This window comes from Mytilus californianus, unplaced genomic scaffold (assembly GCF_021869535.1).
Source record: "Mytilus californianus isolate M0D057914Y unplaced genomic scaffold, xbMytCali1.0.p SCAF_2, whole genome shotgun sequence".
Taxonomy (NCBI): domain Eukaryota; kingdom Metazoa; phylum Mollusca; class Bivalvia; order Mytilida; family Mytilidae; genus Mytilus; species Mytilus californianus.
In genome coordinates, this window is record NW_026262668.1 from 84,205,259 (window position 1) to 84,221,104 (window position 15,846).

The 15,846-nt window shown below is 32.1% G+C and overlaps 1 protein-coding gene across 1 annotated transcript in view; it reads right to left on the reverse strand.

Moving 5' to 3' along the window:
• Window positions 1-359: 359 nt before the first annotated feature.
• The window catches only part of LOC127730320 (uncharacterized), a 36,317-nt gene continuing 20,830 nt past the window's right edge, over window positions 360-15,846 (reverse strand). Inside the window, exons 3-5 of the mRNA XM_052238656.1 lie at window positions 13,824-14,333; window positions 11,707-11,964; window positions 360-4,577 (exon numbers count right to left, since the gene is read on the reverse strand). Of these exons, the coding sequence (XP_052094616.1) occupies window positions 4,183-4,577; window positions 11,707-11,964; window positions 13,824-14,333 (1,163 nt within the window). The 3' untranslated portion in view covers window positions 360-4,182. The remainder of the gene's footprint in view (window positions 4,578-11,706; window positions 11,965-13,823; window positions 14,334-15,846) is intronic.

Sequence of the window (15,846 nt, forward strand, 5' to 3'; positions counted from 1 at the left end):
TTTCAAGTTGATTGGACTTTAACTTCATCAAAAACTACAACCTGAAGCGGGGGAGACAGATGAACAAAAGAACAAACAGATGCAGAGACCAAAAAACATAATGCCCCTAGGTGGGGCATAAAAATTTGGTAACCCAGGTAATAGCTTAGACATAAAACTAAACCAAGGTCAATGAAGTTTGAAATGTAGGTAATAGAGACTTAATATTGCATGGATGCTGTTCTACTTCCCAAAATGCATATTCATACAAATTAAGAAGATCCTATTACATGTACTTATAATTAAGAGGTACAATGTTTAAAGTAGGATGTTAAACTTAAACAAAGTCAACGAAGCTTGAAATGTAGGTCACTATGCTGATCTACTAAAAAAAATGCACATTTACATAAGTTTAAATAATAAATTTAAAGTTGCAGATATGGCTTTCCAACATAAATCTTATCCAACATCAACATGGATGTTAACCTTCCAAAGGTCATTTAACCATGAATACAGGTCAAATGACCTTCTTGCAAGACAAAGCTGGATACAATAGATGTACCTACAAACAAGGTTACAAGATTATTGATCCTCTAGTTACTGAGATATGGATATACACATGCAAACCAAGGTTACACAAATGGATCTTCCTCAACTTCTGCAAATAACACTACATTTAATACTAATTCTAAATAAAAATGGCAACAATCTCATTAAAGTCAAATCTTTCACTTTGTTTCATTAGATTTGTTTGTCATTCATGAGAGATTTGAAAACATCCAATAAGGGGTCAGACCCCTAATCACATAGTACCCTACAAAAGTTTTGGTAATGTTTACAATAGACTATAAAAAAAAGATCCCGTAAATTACAAAAGAATTTTGAATATTGTACAGAAATAAGATGTTTTAAACTAAATATTTTTTGAATTGGTTCCAGTTTAATGCACTGACCTCATTCATTCATCAACATAGCAAAGCATTTAAGTTTCATCATTTTATTCCTGTTTAATTTATTTTATAAACTGAAGTTGATAAAACATTTAATCATTAAAAAGGCAAAAATGAGTTAATCTAAGTTTGTGGGAAATTTTGTGACAGTGTGTCACTTGAAATAATTTTCTGATTAAAAAATTGCATAAAAGATCATCAAACACAACCCCTTACCGGAAATTTTTAGATCTTAAATGAGCTACAAACATTTTTATCTGAGCAAATTGAAAGATCTAATTTTAATCAGACTGAAATAGCAAACAAGTACATATTTAATACTGATTCTAAATAAAAATATTAAACAACTTCATATGTAACACTAATTCTAAATAATGCAATAACAAGTTAATAATACAATACACATACACAGTCATTTTAAATCCTGGAAGTATTCCCATAAGGATTCTGTAACCTCACTTGTTGTATGTATGTAAAGTTATATCAATGCACATTATAATATATACAAAATAATTCCAAAAATCAGTTGCATGCCAGTACTGGTCTTAGAATCAAATTGTTGGCTTTTAAAAAATAAAACTACAATATGACTTTAAAAAAAAGAATAAAATTCATACTTAATTTCCCAGTGCATAAGCCATGATGGCTATGTTTTATATTTCACTGTTATTTTCTTCTTCAAAATTTGAATGAAAACATTTTATGTACTATGCTAAGGTATGATTTTTATTGTCTTTTAAAAAAATCAGAAATGAAGCCTAAGAAATACAAAGTTTATAAACATCCTACTTGACAGTGTTCAACAGGAAACAAATGTCAATGGCAAGGAAGTAAATTTCTGTTTCCCCATCAGGATTGTGGAAAATAAAACACAAGAAATCTATGATTGTAAAATTCGGCATTTGGCTTTTACCATATACTTGTTATAATGGTTGTCAACAGTTATGGCACTGAAATTGGATTCCCAGTGCGATAGGGAGTAAAATGTACATCTAGTGTATGAGAAATGAACTCCTGAGGTCAACCAAATATAAATCAATAGAAAATGTTAATAAAGGACAGTGAGTTACTTTTTGTTGGAGGTTGTAAGCCTATCTTTAATGCATTCAATGATGCTTTCAGTAAGTAACATGATTAAAAGTTATAAACAAAATTACCTAAAGTAAAACTTAAAATAGGTCAATGAGGCATACAATGTAGGTCAAACTGTCAGATTTGGTTTTTTTATATAGAGGTAAAATGAATTATCCAAAGCACCAAATCACAATTATTTTCCTCATGGATCAATTAGTGATTTGAAGGAGGTCCTTTACAGAACTTTCAATATCTAAATATGTTTTTCACACCCAAAAGATGCTGCAATGGCTATCATTGAATTTAAAAAAAAAAAAGAGAGACTAAAATCAGTTAAAAAAAAAACCAGGTTCATTCCACTAAAAATTAAGAGGTTGTGTGTCCATTATGTCCATATGCAGACTGACACCAAGTACTCCATAATGATATCTTATATATTAGGGTTTTTCTTTATTTTTATAACACAATGAGAAAAAGATTCAAACAGCAGATAATTTGAGAATGCATTAAAGAAATTGTATAGTATAAGAAATTGTCTTTAACAATTTGGAAATAATCAAACTAAATATTCAACCAATGCTTTTTCACAAAAATGTATTCAAAGAAAACTGACTCTGTTAGTATAAATAGGTTAAGTTTACCATTTCACAATCAAACATGATATAAAAAAATACAGAGGCATACAAGTTTTTTTTTATATACATTTGTATAATGGTATATTAAAGCTTAAAAATTGTGCTAAAAAATCAAAATACCAATGAAAAGGGGATTTCTTACAAATAAAAAAAATGTCTTTAATTTTTTCTAGTAGAATTACAGAAAATATCCAATATAACCCATTTATGACCGAGGAATCAAAACTTAAGGATCAGAGGAGCTTGTACTTTTTGTTTGGCATTTAAAAAAAACCATGACGCTGCTGTGGCAATAAAATTGGTCCCTAAAAATCAGAAACATCCTTTTCAATTAAATTAATAAAATATTGGGCTTGGAACCCAAGCCCCTGTCTGAACAAGCTGGTGTTTTATGCAGGTAAAAACCCAACAAAAGTTAAAAAGTATGAAATTAAATATTTAATTTACATGATGTAATTGCATCCTTAATTTCTGAAATATCATACGAGTATTGAAGTTTAACCCTTTGCAGGAATGAATTCCACAAAAAGAGAAGACAGTTTGCAGGGACATATGCTGATAATGCATAAAAAACAGTATAGAGATAAAAATGATAAAGGGTACCTGACAAACCATTTATTTGGCTGAGATTCTGTATAAAAAATAAAGTTGACCCCTCATTTAATTTAACTGAGAAACTAATCTGACAAAAAAAAAGACAAAAACCTGAACACAGACTAAATTGAATCGAGAAAATGAGGATAAGGACAAGTGACGTCGATCAGAAAAATTTCTTTATCATAAGCCATCTATGTGCACAATGTAAAACATCAAGCTATTCTACATTAAAAACTACAATAAAGCGATTTACAATCACATAGAAAATGCATCCCCATCTCATATTCTGTTAATGGTCCAACAAAATTCAGCTGAAGTTTAACCCAGATTGACAAAAGAAACACCTTCAGGCCTTTTTGCCTGTTTGATTTGTATTTTAGTAAATGCAGCTTTTATGATTGATCAGCTATTCCACTGGACAGAATTTTAAAACTAAGTAACCTATTACAGGATCCCGGATGACAGTGGCCTAGCTTGCTTTCAGTTGATACTGCAGTCAAGATAAGTATTTTTATTTCAAATTTCCACAGCAATAAAGGTATAGAGACAACCTGTGAGGATATATAAAAAAACATGCAAAAAATGTCATGCAATATATTACACATGATAATCATAATACTGTAAATAATTTTTTGAAAAGTACAAAAATAAACATGATAAAAATGACAAAAATAACCAAACAAGTTTCTGAACAGTAAAACATAAGCATATCAGCACTATAACTTTTGTCTGATAAGAACTAAAAACTCATAAAGCACTATATCTTCTATATCTTTTGTCTGATGAAGAACTAAAAACTTGTATCATATTAAAACTTTCAAAAGTTCATAAAAAAAACTATATTTTTCAACAAGTGACAGCGTATTCTACTGTTTGCTGTGAATTATTCAATCATCTGTCATAACTGTCAACTCATTCCTTAAAATATGATCAACAGTTAAAAAAGATCACTTTAAACATTCATATCTCCTGGTAAGACACTTAGTGATCTCTTCAGCAATAACTTTCCATGCTTTTCCATGTTTATCAGCATTCACCCTATCAGGGTGAAAATGCACTATGGCTTTTTGTAGAATTTTTTTTAATAGTGAAGATTCTAAATGTATTCCTTTCTTGCGTGGGATACCGAGCAATTTGTGTTCTGGATTTTTTGGTGGAAAACATCTATATACAAATTTCAGAAAGTCTTCTGAGTCTTTCTTGTCATTTCTTTCAATATCCTTCATTTCTTTTGAAAGTTCCTTCATTAGTTCTTCTTTTTCTTTCTGCCATTTGCTATCTTCTTCTTGAACAGTTTCTTTCTGGTAGCGTTCTAATGTGTCACTACATTCCATAAACCAGTCTGAAAAATAAATTCTTGTACTACAATGTTCTCAACTCCCATCAGATGACAGGGTTTAGAAATCATTTGAAAAATGAAAACAAAGATTATTATATAGACAAAAAGAGTAGCAGGGGCAAACTAAATTTTGGGTTGGGCTTCTAAATTTTAGCTGAAAAAATCTATGTGATTATGTTTATCTTTCATTTTGTGGCTGATTGGGGCCCCTAGATGGAAAATGTAAGTCCCCCCCCCCCCAACAACATATTTGAAAATTGAAAGATTTACCTATTATTAAGGGACATAACTTCAGAAAAACATATGTGAAATGTGTCACATTCTGATTCCCATTCTAACTTCCTGAAATGTGTCAAATTCAAACCTTGAACTGTGTTCAGCAGTTTCTAGTAATGTGCTAAAATGGTAAATGATCTTGTTCAAGCATATCTAAACTTTTATCCCATAAAGAAATAACTTGTGGCAATGTGATACCTATTCATTTTCATAAAGTGTTTTCTTTAGAAACTTTATCAATATAAAAATTCTTAAACTCAAGAACAAAATATTATGTCACCCGATCGACAATGTCAGGTGACATATTCCTTTTCCCTATAATTAATATTTTTCTTCCACCTAATTTTGTCCGGCAGTTTTCTCTGAGGCAATGGAACCAATCTTCATGATTGTTGAGCATAATGAGGACCACCATCAGTGGAGTTGCAGTGAAACTTTGGAACTTTAAAATGGCCACTGTTTCCATGGAAACAGCAAAAATGTGAAAAATATTTTTTTTGTTTTTGATGACTAATTTGAGAATGCCTGAACTAAAAATCTTCAAATGTTTATACAACATAAGTATCCACTATATACAGGTTTTGGATGATTTTGAGAATCATTGGAACTACTGTATTGCCATGGAAACTGGGGAAAGGTTTCCCATTATAACCCTATGGGAAAAACCTTAAAGTAGCATTCTCTATCTTAAAATGGTAGGTCAAATCCATTGAAACTTTGATAGTATGTTCCCTCTAATGTACCAATATGGCATCTGTCATTACAATTTTGGGAATGGTCTTTGTTACCATGGAAACCAGCAAGAATGTCAAAAATTTCCAAAACTAAACGAGACTTACCTTGGTAAAAGTTGAAGTTCAGTTGGAATTTAACGTAGTCATCTTTAGTTGTAGGGATCAGATGAGATGTTCGTGCGCATGTGTAGCTTCAGTCTTCAAAGTCGAAGGGTTTGTGCATACAAAAGTACTAAGTACAACATCACAAAAAAGGGGAGGGATATCGGGAGGGCATCTGATCCCTACAACTAAAGATGACTACGTTAAATTCCAACTGAACTTCAACTTTTACCAAGGTAAGTCTCGTTTAGTTTTGGAATTTAACTACGTCATCCCGTTTCCGGGACCAGATGAGACTTCAAAGAGCACAAGCCCTGAGATAAGTCAAAAAGTAATATTTAAAAACCTCCAAAAAATATATCCCTCCTATATACAAAGTTAATTTTACAAATAAAGTTCTATGTACTCAGAACAGCTCTCTGAAAACGTTGTGCATCTGACTAGATCGGCTTCTTATAAAATTTAGCAAAAGTCTTTTCACTGGTCCAACCAGCTCTTCGTAAAATACATTCCACAGGAATCAGATTATGGAAAGCCTTAGAAACAACAGCTGACCTCGTGCTATGTGAAGAATATGATTTTAAATTTATTCCTGATTTGGACATAACAGTTTTGACCCATCTGCTAATTGTTTCTCTTGAGACTGGTTTAAACGGTTTTACATAACTTATAAAAAGCTTCTGACTATTACCGCGAGCTTTAGCTGTCCTCATCAAATATTCTTTTAAAACAGTAAAAACACACAATCTCCTATCTGGAGGATAGGCAAAAAGTTCAACAAAATGTACATTAAACCCAGGTCTATTCTGTTTCAATAAACCTGAATAAAACAAGGTATAACTATCCTTTCCCTTTACTAAATTGTCTAAACATAGCAAAAATAACGACTGTGTCCTACAAGCCGTGGATAAAACAATTAACATTACTAACTTCAATGTTAAATCTTTCAACGAAATATATTTTACGGGAGATAACTTCCGTAAAAAATTAAAAACTTTAGATACGTCCCAAGTTTCACTATATCTAGGTTCTGAAGGTCGCAAATTATATACACCTTTCAAAAATCTGATGATTGTAGCGTTAGAGCCAACTGTCACTCCATTAAACATTATTCCTAAGGCTGACAAAGCAGATCTTGCACAATTTATCGTACTATAACTTAATCCTTTATCAAAAAGCACTGTTAAAAAATCTAAGACTTCATTTAAAGCTGGTTGAAGTGTATCAATTTTCCTTTTACTACAGAAACGGAACCATTGCTTGACATAAGTTGAGTATTGCTTTTTCGTACTGTCTCGCCAAGATGACAAAATGATTTTGGAAGCCTTGTCTAAAATGCCTTGGTTTTCCAAATTTTTCCTGATAACCGACAAGCAAGAAACTTTAACTGATTGTGAAGAGAATGAATCTTTTTCGTTCCTGGAATGGACAGCAGTCTTTTCTTTCGAGGCAACATTTTTGGAAAATCTATCAACATTTCTAGTAGTACTGGGTACCATGTCTGAGTCGGCCATAATGGTACAATCATCAGAACCTCTGCACTGTCTTTCTGAACTTTCTGTAGACATCTACTAATTAGAGAAAAAGGGGGAAAAAGATAATAAAATACCTCATCAGACCATAAAATACTAAAAGCATTTACAAATACTGCCTCAGGGTCAGGTTTCCACGACGAGAAACTCTCAACTTGACAATTTATTCTAGAGGCAAATAAATCATGGCCTGGAGTACCCCAAATGTCCACTAATTTATGGAAAACTTGTTTATCAAGCATCCACTCTAAATGATCATCAATTTTTCTTGATTCAACATCTGCAGCATTATATTTACCAGGAATATGTTCTACTGAAATCCATATATTTCTCTCAATACACCAGACCCACAAAAGTTTGGTTATTTCATTCATTTGCATGGATTTTATACCACCCATATTGTTAACATATGCAATTGCACTAGAATTGTCACAAAAAATCTTCACATGTATATCTGAAAATTTTTTACAAAAAGCCTTCAGAGTATAAGAAATGGCTAACAATTCCAGAACATTGATGTGATAAGTTTGCTCAACATCATTCCATCGTCCTTGAATTTTTTGGTCTTTAAATAAAGCACCCCAGCCTTTTAATGAGGCGTCAGTTGTCATAGAAAAATCTGGATTTTTCCTATTAATGACTCTTTTCTGACAATGTAAGTTTTCAACCCACCATTTTAAATCTGCTTTCATGGCAGATGTTATAGTCATATTTTGATCAAAATTTCCAAATGACAATTTTAAAGCCTGAATCTTTTCAATTTCTAAATTTCTGTAATATAAATGACCAAAATCCACAGCTGAGAGAGTGGATATTAACAAGCCTATAACATGGGCAACTAATCTTATACTAGCTGTATTATTCTTGATCAGATTCTGACATTCTAATACAATTTTTTCTACTTTTTCTTTTGGCAACACAACTGTCATAGATACAGAATCAATAATATTGCCTAAAAAAACAATTTGTTTTGCAGGCTTGAAAACAGATTTTCTTTCATGAATTATAAAACCAAGCCACTCCATTAAATCATTAGTATTTTGTACATTTTCTATGCACTCATCTTCAGTATCTCCAAGCAAAAGAGAGTCATCAATATAAGCTACATTCATATAACCAAATTGCCGTAAAGTTGCAAAAACAGGCTTCATTAACTTTGTAAAGATTCTAGGTGCTGATAGCAAACCATTTGGTAAACAAGTATATTGAAAAATATTGTTTTTCCATATAAAACGTAATAGTTTCTGATGTTCCTCTGCTATAGGAACAGAATAATATGCATGACGCAAATCAATTGAACTGAAAAAACAATTTGGTTTCACCAATTTTAGAGCCATTTCAAAAGTATCCATCTTGAAATGATGGGGAATAATAAATTTATTTAACTCTTTTAAATTAAGAATCACTCTATGCTCATTTGTATTTTTCTTTGGAACTGTAAAAATTGGAGAGATATATTGATCTGTATCAAAATTAACTTCCACTATTACACCCAAATTTTTCAAATTTTCTATCTCATCATTTATAATTTTTTCTTGGCCTTTATCAAAAATTCTTTGATATGGTGTGAGACTTTGAGTGGGTATTGAATTATAAATAAATTCAAGGTGACAGTGTTCAACTGTATCCAAAATAAATTTATCAGAAGTAATTTTTTGCCAGTTTTCAACATAATTTTTCAATCTACCTGCTGTAAAAGTTTTGATATCAGAGACACCTGCTAAACTTACATGTTTAGCATAATTTACTTCCTCAGGAAACTTGGAACACCTCTCAAGTTTTTTGAAGCACCTTGATCATTTGAATACTGGCCTCTACCACCGTAACCACGGCCACGACCACCTCTGTATCCACCACGACGAGAGCCTACACGGCCTCTACCAAAACCTCGTCCTCTACCAAAACTACCTCCTCGAGAAAAAACATTTCCTCTACCTCTAGCATAATTGTTATTATTTAAATTACGACCAAGTCTGTTCATATCTTGAATTTCTTTTGACTTTTGATGGACATTGTCACCATAAAGCATGTCAGTGAAAGGAATTGAGGGTGAACTCAAGTGATGATATTCAGGACTTAAATCAAATCTTTGATATTCCTTTCTCTTTACATTTGTCATCTTGTTATATTGTGACAGTAAAGCTAACGAATCAATCCCCAAATCTATGCAAGACTGCATTTCTTGTTGACAATCGTCACCCAAGTCAGGTTTTAGCTTACACAACATGTTTAACAATTTTGTAATGTTACAAGATGCTTTTACAACAGTTTCTTGATGCTGTTGTATAACTGAGTCAAAGGACCTAGTTTGAGGAGAGAGTAAATCCCAAATAAGCTGATTAACTCTAGTTCTTGTAAGAGAAACACAATTCTCTGGTCTAGCCACTGATTTCATCAGTTCATTGTATTTTTCATCAGAAATTCCCTCACGGAAAAATTCATTAACAGTATCAGCTAATGTGTCATCTACACTTGTATCTACATTATCTTTAGACCTGTAAGCTTGTGCAGCAGCTTTAAAAACATTTTCACCCTCTTTGTCAACAGTTTTTTGTTTTTTAGCTGGAGGTTCCGCAACCTCAGCATCTACAACATGATCATTATTGTCATGATTATTATTTTCATCATAAGCTCCTTCAGGGTCTGCACCCTGGCTCTCATCGTAACCCTCAGGCTCAGCAAAATACAACTCGTCTACCATAGACTTGAGAGACACGAAATCAGTTTTTTGTGAACTCTGTTCTTGCTGTATATTTTTCAGGACTGAAAAAACATCAGCTAAAGTGGGCTCCTTGCTAGCTTCGCTAGTATTTTGACTAAAAACTTTTTGTCGTGAAGTAACAGTTCCGGCCTCGCCAGAGCTGACAATCTTTGCCCCATTACTACTACTTGTATCGTCATTCTTGGAACGAGAATCATCACAGGATGCTTTTCTTTTAGGGTTTTTTCCTTTTGCCTCATTTGAAGCACTAGAACCTTTCTTCAAAGATTTTACATCAGTTTTAGAGAGCATGGCGTCCGCCATTGTTACTAAAAAATATCAACTGCCGTAAATCGGTCTAATTACCGTAAATTTACAGCAGAGAAAAATAAATAAATAATAAACCCCTCGAGTTTATTTACTTGATTAAGCAATAAATAATAACTACCTCGTAGTTATAGTAATAAAATATTTCATTATAGAAGCTACAAATACAGACTACGTCTGCCTTCTATGAAATAAAGCTACGAACTGAAGCTACACATGCGCACGAACATCTCATCTGGTCCCGGAAACGGGATGACGTAGTTAAATTCAAAATGAACCAAACTTAATATAACTTTATATTAATGCTAACTGGCATGTATAGATAAGACTTTTGACTTTGCAATTTCCAAAATGGTCGCCATTGCAATGGAAACAGCAAAAATGTGAAAATTTCAAAATTCTCCAAATGTTCTGAAAATTTACAGAAAGATGTATTGCCATGCATATATGTGCATTCACTGTTTAAAATTTTTGAAATGGCTGCCACTTAGTGGCAATGGGGGGAAGGGTGACATCCGCTATTGCTTGCAATGGCAAATCTAGTTTTCATTGCCATTTTCCTGGCAGAAGTTGAATTATTCAATAAATAAGAGACTATGTAGCTATTAGTCTTTCATCAAATGATAGTGAATGGCTAGTCAACCTTGTGTGTTAGTACAATTTTCGTTAGTCCAAAACGTATTTCTGTTAAAGGGGCATTAGCTGTCAAATTCATGTTCACCGATTTGACTCAATTTTTCCTATTTGATTTATAACATACTTAAACGTATATCCCAATTACAAAAAATCTAAAATATACAATTAAAAATGCATGGACTCGATAATATGTATCAACATTTTGTGTGTATTTTTGTCTAGAAGTCATCTTATTAACCATTGAGATGACCTCCAAAAACTGCCGACGGTCAGATAACCTAATATAAACATAAGTATAAATGTAAATAAATAGCCACCACAAGCAATTGGATTTTTTTAAAGTCTGATTTCATATTGTAGGTTAAAAAGTATGCATGTTTCTCATCGTTTATACCTGTATAAGAATGATTTTTTTGGTGGATCGAATGAGTCGACCAAATGGTTTATCCTTGTTTCACTGTCATTGTTGACATTCTTTTCCTTGTAATAGCTGATAACATGCATAACCCATCTCCAGCTAAGGGGTTAAATGAAAGATCACATGAATACAGATTCAATAAGGTCGAATTATTCACTTGCAAGTGAATTATTCATCAGCAATGTTTCTTAGCTTATTTTGACCAATTAGAACCAAATTGGCTGTAATAAAAGCTAATTATTATTTCACCATTTCACTTTCATTTATGATTGAACAAAACAAATCATTTTTTTTTTTTTATATCTCACAGCTTATGCCCCTATAAGATGTGCAATCTTTAACAATCTATTATCAAAAATTGTTGTCAAGCCTGATCAAAATCAAGAAAATAGTAATCATATCATACCTTCTCCATGGAATGTCCTTGGATGCATAGAATGTGCTAACTGTATTGACCTCATCAGATACTCTTTAGCTTTGTACTTGAGCTTCAGTATTTTGTCATATACTCTGCCCATCCTACTGAGTGCAATAGCCTCCAATTCTACCTCCGTCACCTCTCTGGTACGTAGAATGGCTTGTTTGTACCAGTCAATCATCTCATACACCATGTCCATGTTAAGCTTTTCCTCATCTAATAAAACTTTCCTAAATAAACCATCCCCTGAAAGTTCAACATGTTCAATTACACCTGCATTACTTTATCAATATTGTCATCAGCTTTAAGGTGTTTACCTCATACTATATGAATGATAGTTACTTTTAACACTTCATTAAAATCTAATGAAATCAATTCATGGTCAATGATTATCATTCAAGTTAACAAGAAAAATTAACAAGTGGGATATCAAAAGATTCACACATTTACCAGTTTTTAGCATTTAACTAATCTTGAAATAAATTGCTTCGCCGAGAGCAGCTGGATACAACAGCAGAGGTCCAACCCTGAATAGTTGGGGCAAAAATGGATACAATATTCTCGCTTGATACAGGTCTGAATTTGGATTGTAATTCAATATTTAACACATAATAGGTTTCTGACACAGAATAACTGTAGTCAAAGAACTTAAAATTGGTTATATGATTTGAATTTATATTCAAATTTTTGCCTTTTGTGCAATACACGATGCTGTTGGGAATTGACCTCCCCCCCTTTTTTTCAAAAAAAATAAAAAATTTGAAGGATTTTCTTTTTGATTTCTGAAATCTTGAGAAAAAATTGTAACTTCTAATAATGAATTGACAGCTAATCACCTCAAGACAATACAAAAATTCTTTATACATAATTTAAAAGCAGTGTAAGGCCAAGGGAGGTGATTCAAAGTTGTATTTGAATTACCTCCCTTACACTGTAATTTGTACTTAATTGTCCATTAACCAGAACACACTTGTTTTTTTCTCACTTTTTTGCCCCTAATTCCTAAACGGTTTGAGCCATAACCCCCCAAAGCCAATCCTAACCATTCCTTTGTGGTATGGAAACTTAATGTATAATTTAAGAGAGATCCATACACTGTTCCACAAGTTATTGTCATGAAACAAGAAAAATGCTTATTTGGGCCCCTTTTTGGCCCCTAATTCCTAAACTGTTGGGACCATAACCCTCAAAATCAATCCCAACCGTTCTTTTGTGGTTATAAACCTTATGTTTAAATTTCATAGATTCTGTTTACTAATATTAAAGTTATTGTCCGGAAACCAAATATCTTCTGACGACGAAGTGATACCAATATACGACCGCAAAATTTTTGCGGTCGTATAAAATGACTAGCAATTCAAAACGAAAGTGCTTGTCGTTGGTTCATGTCTGTCATATTAATTTTTTCGTGAATTGTTTTGTGATAAATTTGGCTGTTAGTTTTTTCCATTGAATTGTTTGATATTTTTCATAGCAGACTATATTGTATCGTTTTTCTCATTGTCATTGCCTATAATTGCTTACATTCACTTCATTTGAACTTTGATGGATAGTTGACTGATTTGGCAATCATACCACATCTCCTTATTTTCATATTGATAATATCTAAATAATGATAACTTCACTTCACTATTTCGTTTGAACTACCAAAGGTAGCAATCAACCTTTGAAGATATAGATATCAAGTCAGTACCATAGGGTTTTGATTGCATTTTATGCAATCTTTACCCAAAAACTTTTTCCTTCCGATTTGTAAGGATCTAAATCAAGGTTGTCAATGGTCAAAAGCAATAGTGACATACTAGCTTTAATACATGTATATGATGCAAAGCAGATAAGTGAAAGTCAAAAGTTTTATTCAAAGTCAATGTGTATTATTTACAAATAACATTTAAATGGACAAAAATTACAAAAATTACAGGTCCTGCCACAACTTAAATTTGCAAATTTCTCAGGAATTGACCATGCTACTTCCCATTAAAAAAAAAATAACAAAAGGGCACAGCACACATTGAAATGTCTCCCATGTTTTAAATTTGATAATCATTATTGGTTTTATATTAAGATTCAATTTGTAACTTATGTACCTTGTAAATGTTTCTTACCTATCTCTCTAGCCTGTATTGACTCAGCCATGCAAGAATGCATGAAAACATCCTCTTCTAAAATTCTTGCCTCAGCCTCAATTACTGTTACTCCTTTTCCAATCCTATTGGTTTCATTTAGAGGAAAAAATGTTTCCTTTAAAACATAAATAGCTTTCTTATAGTCACTGTTCTGTAAAGAATAAACAGCTTGATGAAAAAGACAATTGCCTATTTCCATATAAATGTAACATTTAACATGGTCAATTTTAACACTTCCTATGGTATCATTGTAAATATTTAATCTTTCTTCTATATTTAGTTCTGCTATTTTCAATTTAAAACTCTCTAAACATGCAGTTGCATTTGCAAATACACCATCACGCCAACTCTGTGGCTTGACATCATTGATTGAGTCTCTCCAAGAGAAAGAAAAATATTTAAATGCTTCTTTAAAGAAATATGTCATGGTTGATAGTTTGTCCTCCAATTCAGCTATTCGCCAAGATACCATGCCAAGATTTTTGGAAGCTGAAATAAAACAAAATTTCATAGATATCAGTAAAGCACATATACAATCAAAGCCCCAGAGTGCTATAAAAGCAATTGCTGCTAAGTCCATGATCTTGTGATTTATACTAGTTTACATCTCTATATAAAAGAATAATACCATGTACAGCAGACAGCAGACTATAAATTAATCAAATACAGAAAAGACTATTGACAATTGATTTTAACTACCTCCTTATGAAACTGATAGATTACATAAAAGCAATTGCTTTAAAAATGTAAATTAAAGCAAAATTTATATGTACTAAGGTTAAATATATATAGAGAAAATATATCTTAAATGTACATGATTTATTTGCTTGTATCTGTTGTTGTACAAATATTTGAACAAAACTTTAGGTGTTGATGATCGATGTACTATTTTTTTTTTTTCAAATTGACCCAACACGAATGTCAAGGTCATATTTTTAATTTTGCCTTTTGTTAGTGTGTGCATCTCCTCTCAAACTGTAAAAGCTAGGTACAAAAGAACTGATGCAAAATGTTTGGGATTTTGAAAGAAAGTAATGGTACATTCGATCCGAATTGATCTGATGACATCTTACAGGAGTTATAGCCCCTGAAATGTTTAAATTTAAGGTTGATGATTATATCTTCAAACTGGTACATGATAAAGCCATGGGGTCTTTTGTAAGTGTTAGGTGACATATGAATTTGAAAAACATCAACTGGAAGCTAGTGACCTTGTGCAAACCGGATGTAGCAATTTTGCACTAAGTCAAGGGAAAAGAACTAACAAAACTATATCTTTTTTGGAATCAACATACAATAACTAATAAAATAACACCAGAAATGACTTTTTGTAAACTAGAAGTAGTTAATTACCTCCCTTATTTGAAACAAAAGAACATAGAAACCATATATTTTTGGAATCTGTGTAAAGTAAGCTATCTTATGGCACCCAACGTGACCTTCTGTAAACCAGAAGTGGCTGATTATCTCCCTTATTACACGTGAAAGTACATAGAAACCATACATTTTTGAAATGAGTGTAAAATTGGTGTTTTTAATTAATTTTTTTTTCTTCAATGGATCTCATCATGAAGTTCTTGGAACTGTTGTTCAAATGTTTTTGAGAGTGAAACTGTCATGAACGTTTGTATATCGGTTTATGGTTGCAATTCTTCAACTGAACTCCAAGTACACTAGTTTTAGCCGGCAATTTTTCATTATCATTCATGGTTTTAAAAACACTTTTAAATATAGTGCAAATTAGACCCAGATGATTTGGGGACATGCTATAGGAAGAGCTTTTTCTGATTACAGAAATTGTGGATATATATGCTAAAAAAAAGAGCTTTTTTCCAATCACATGGAAAAATTGCCATTTGGGCCATATATGACTATATTTTAGAAGTTATCTTGTTTGTCATTTTTGCTTATTTAAGTTTCTATCTATCTATCTATTATAGTTTTTTAAGATATTAGGCAAAAAACGCAGAAATTGGTAAAAAACGTCTTTAAAGGACAAAAA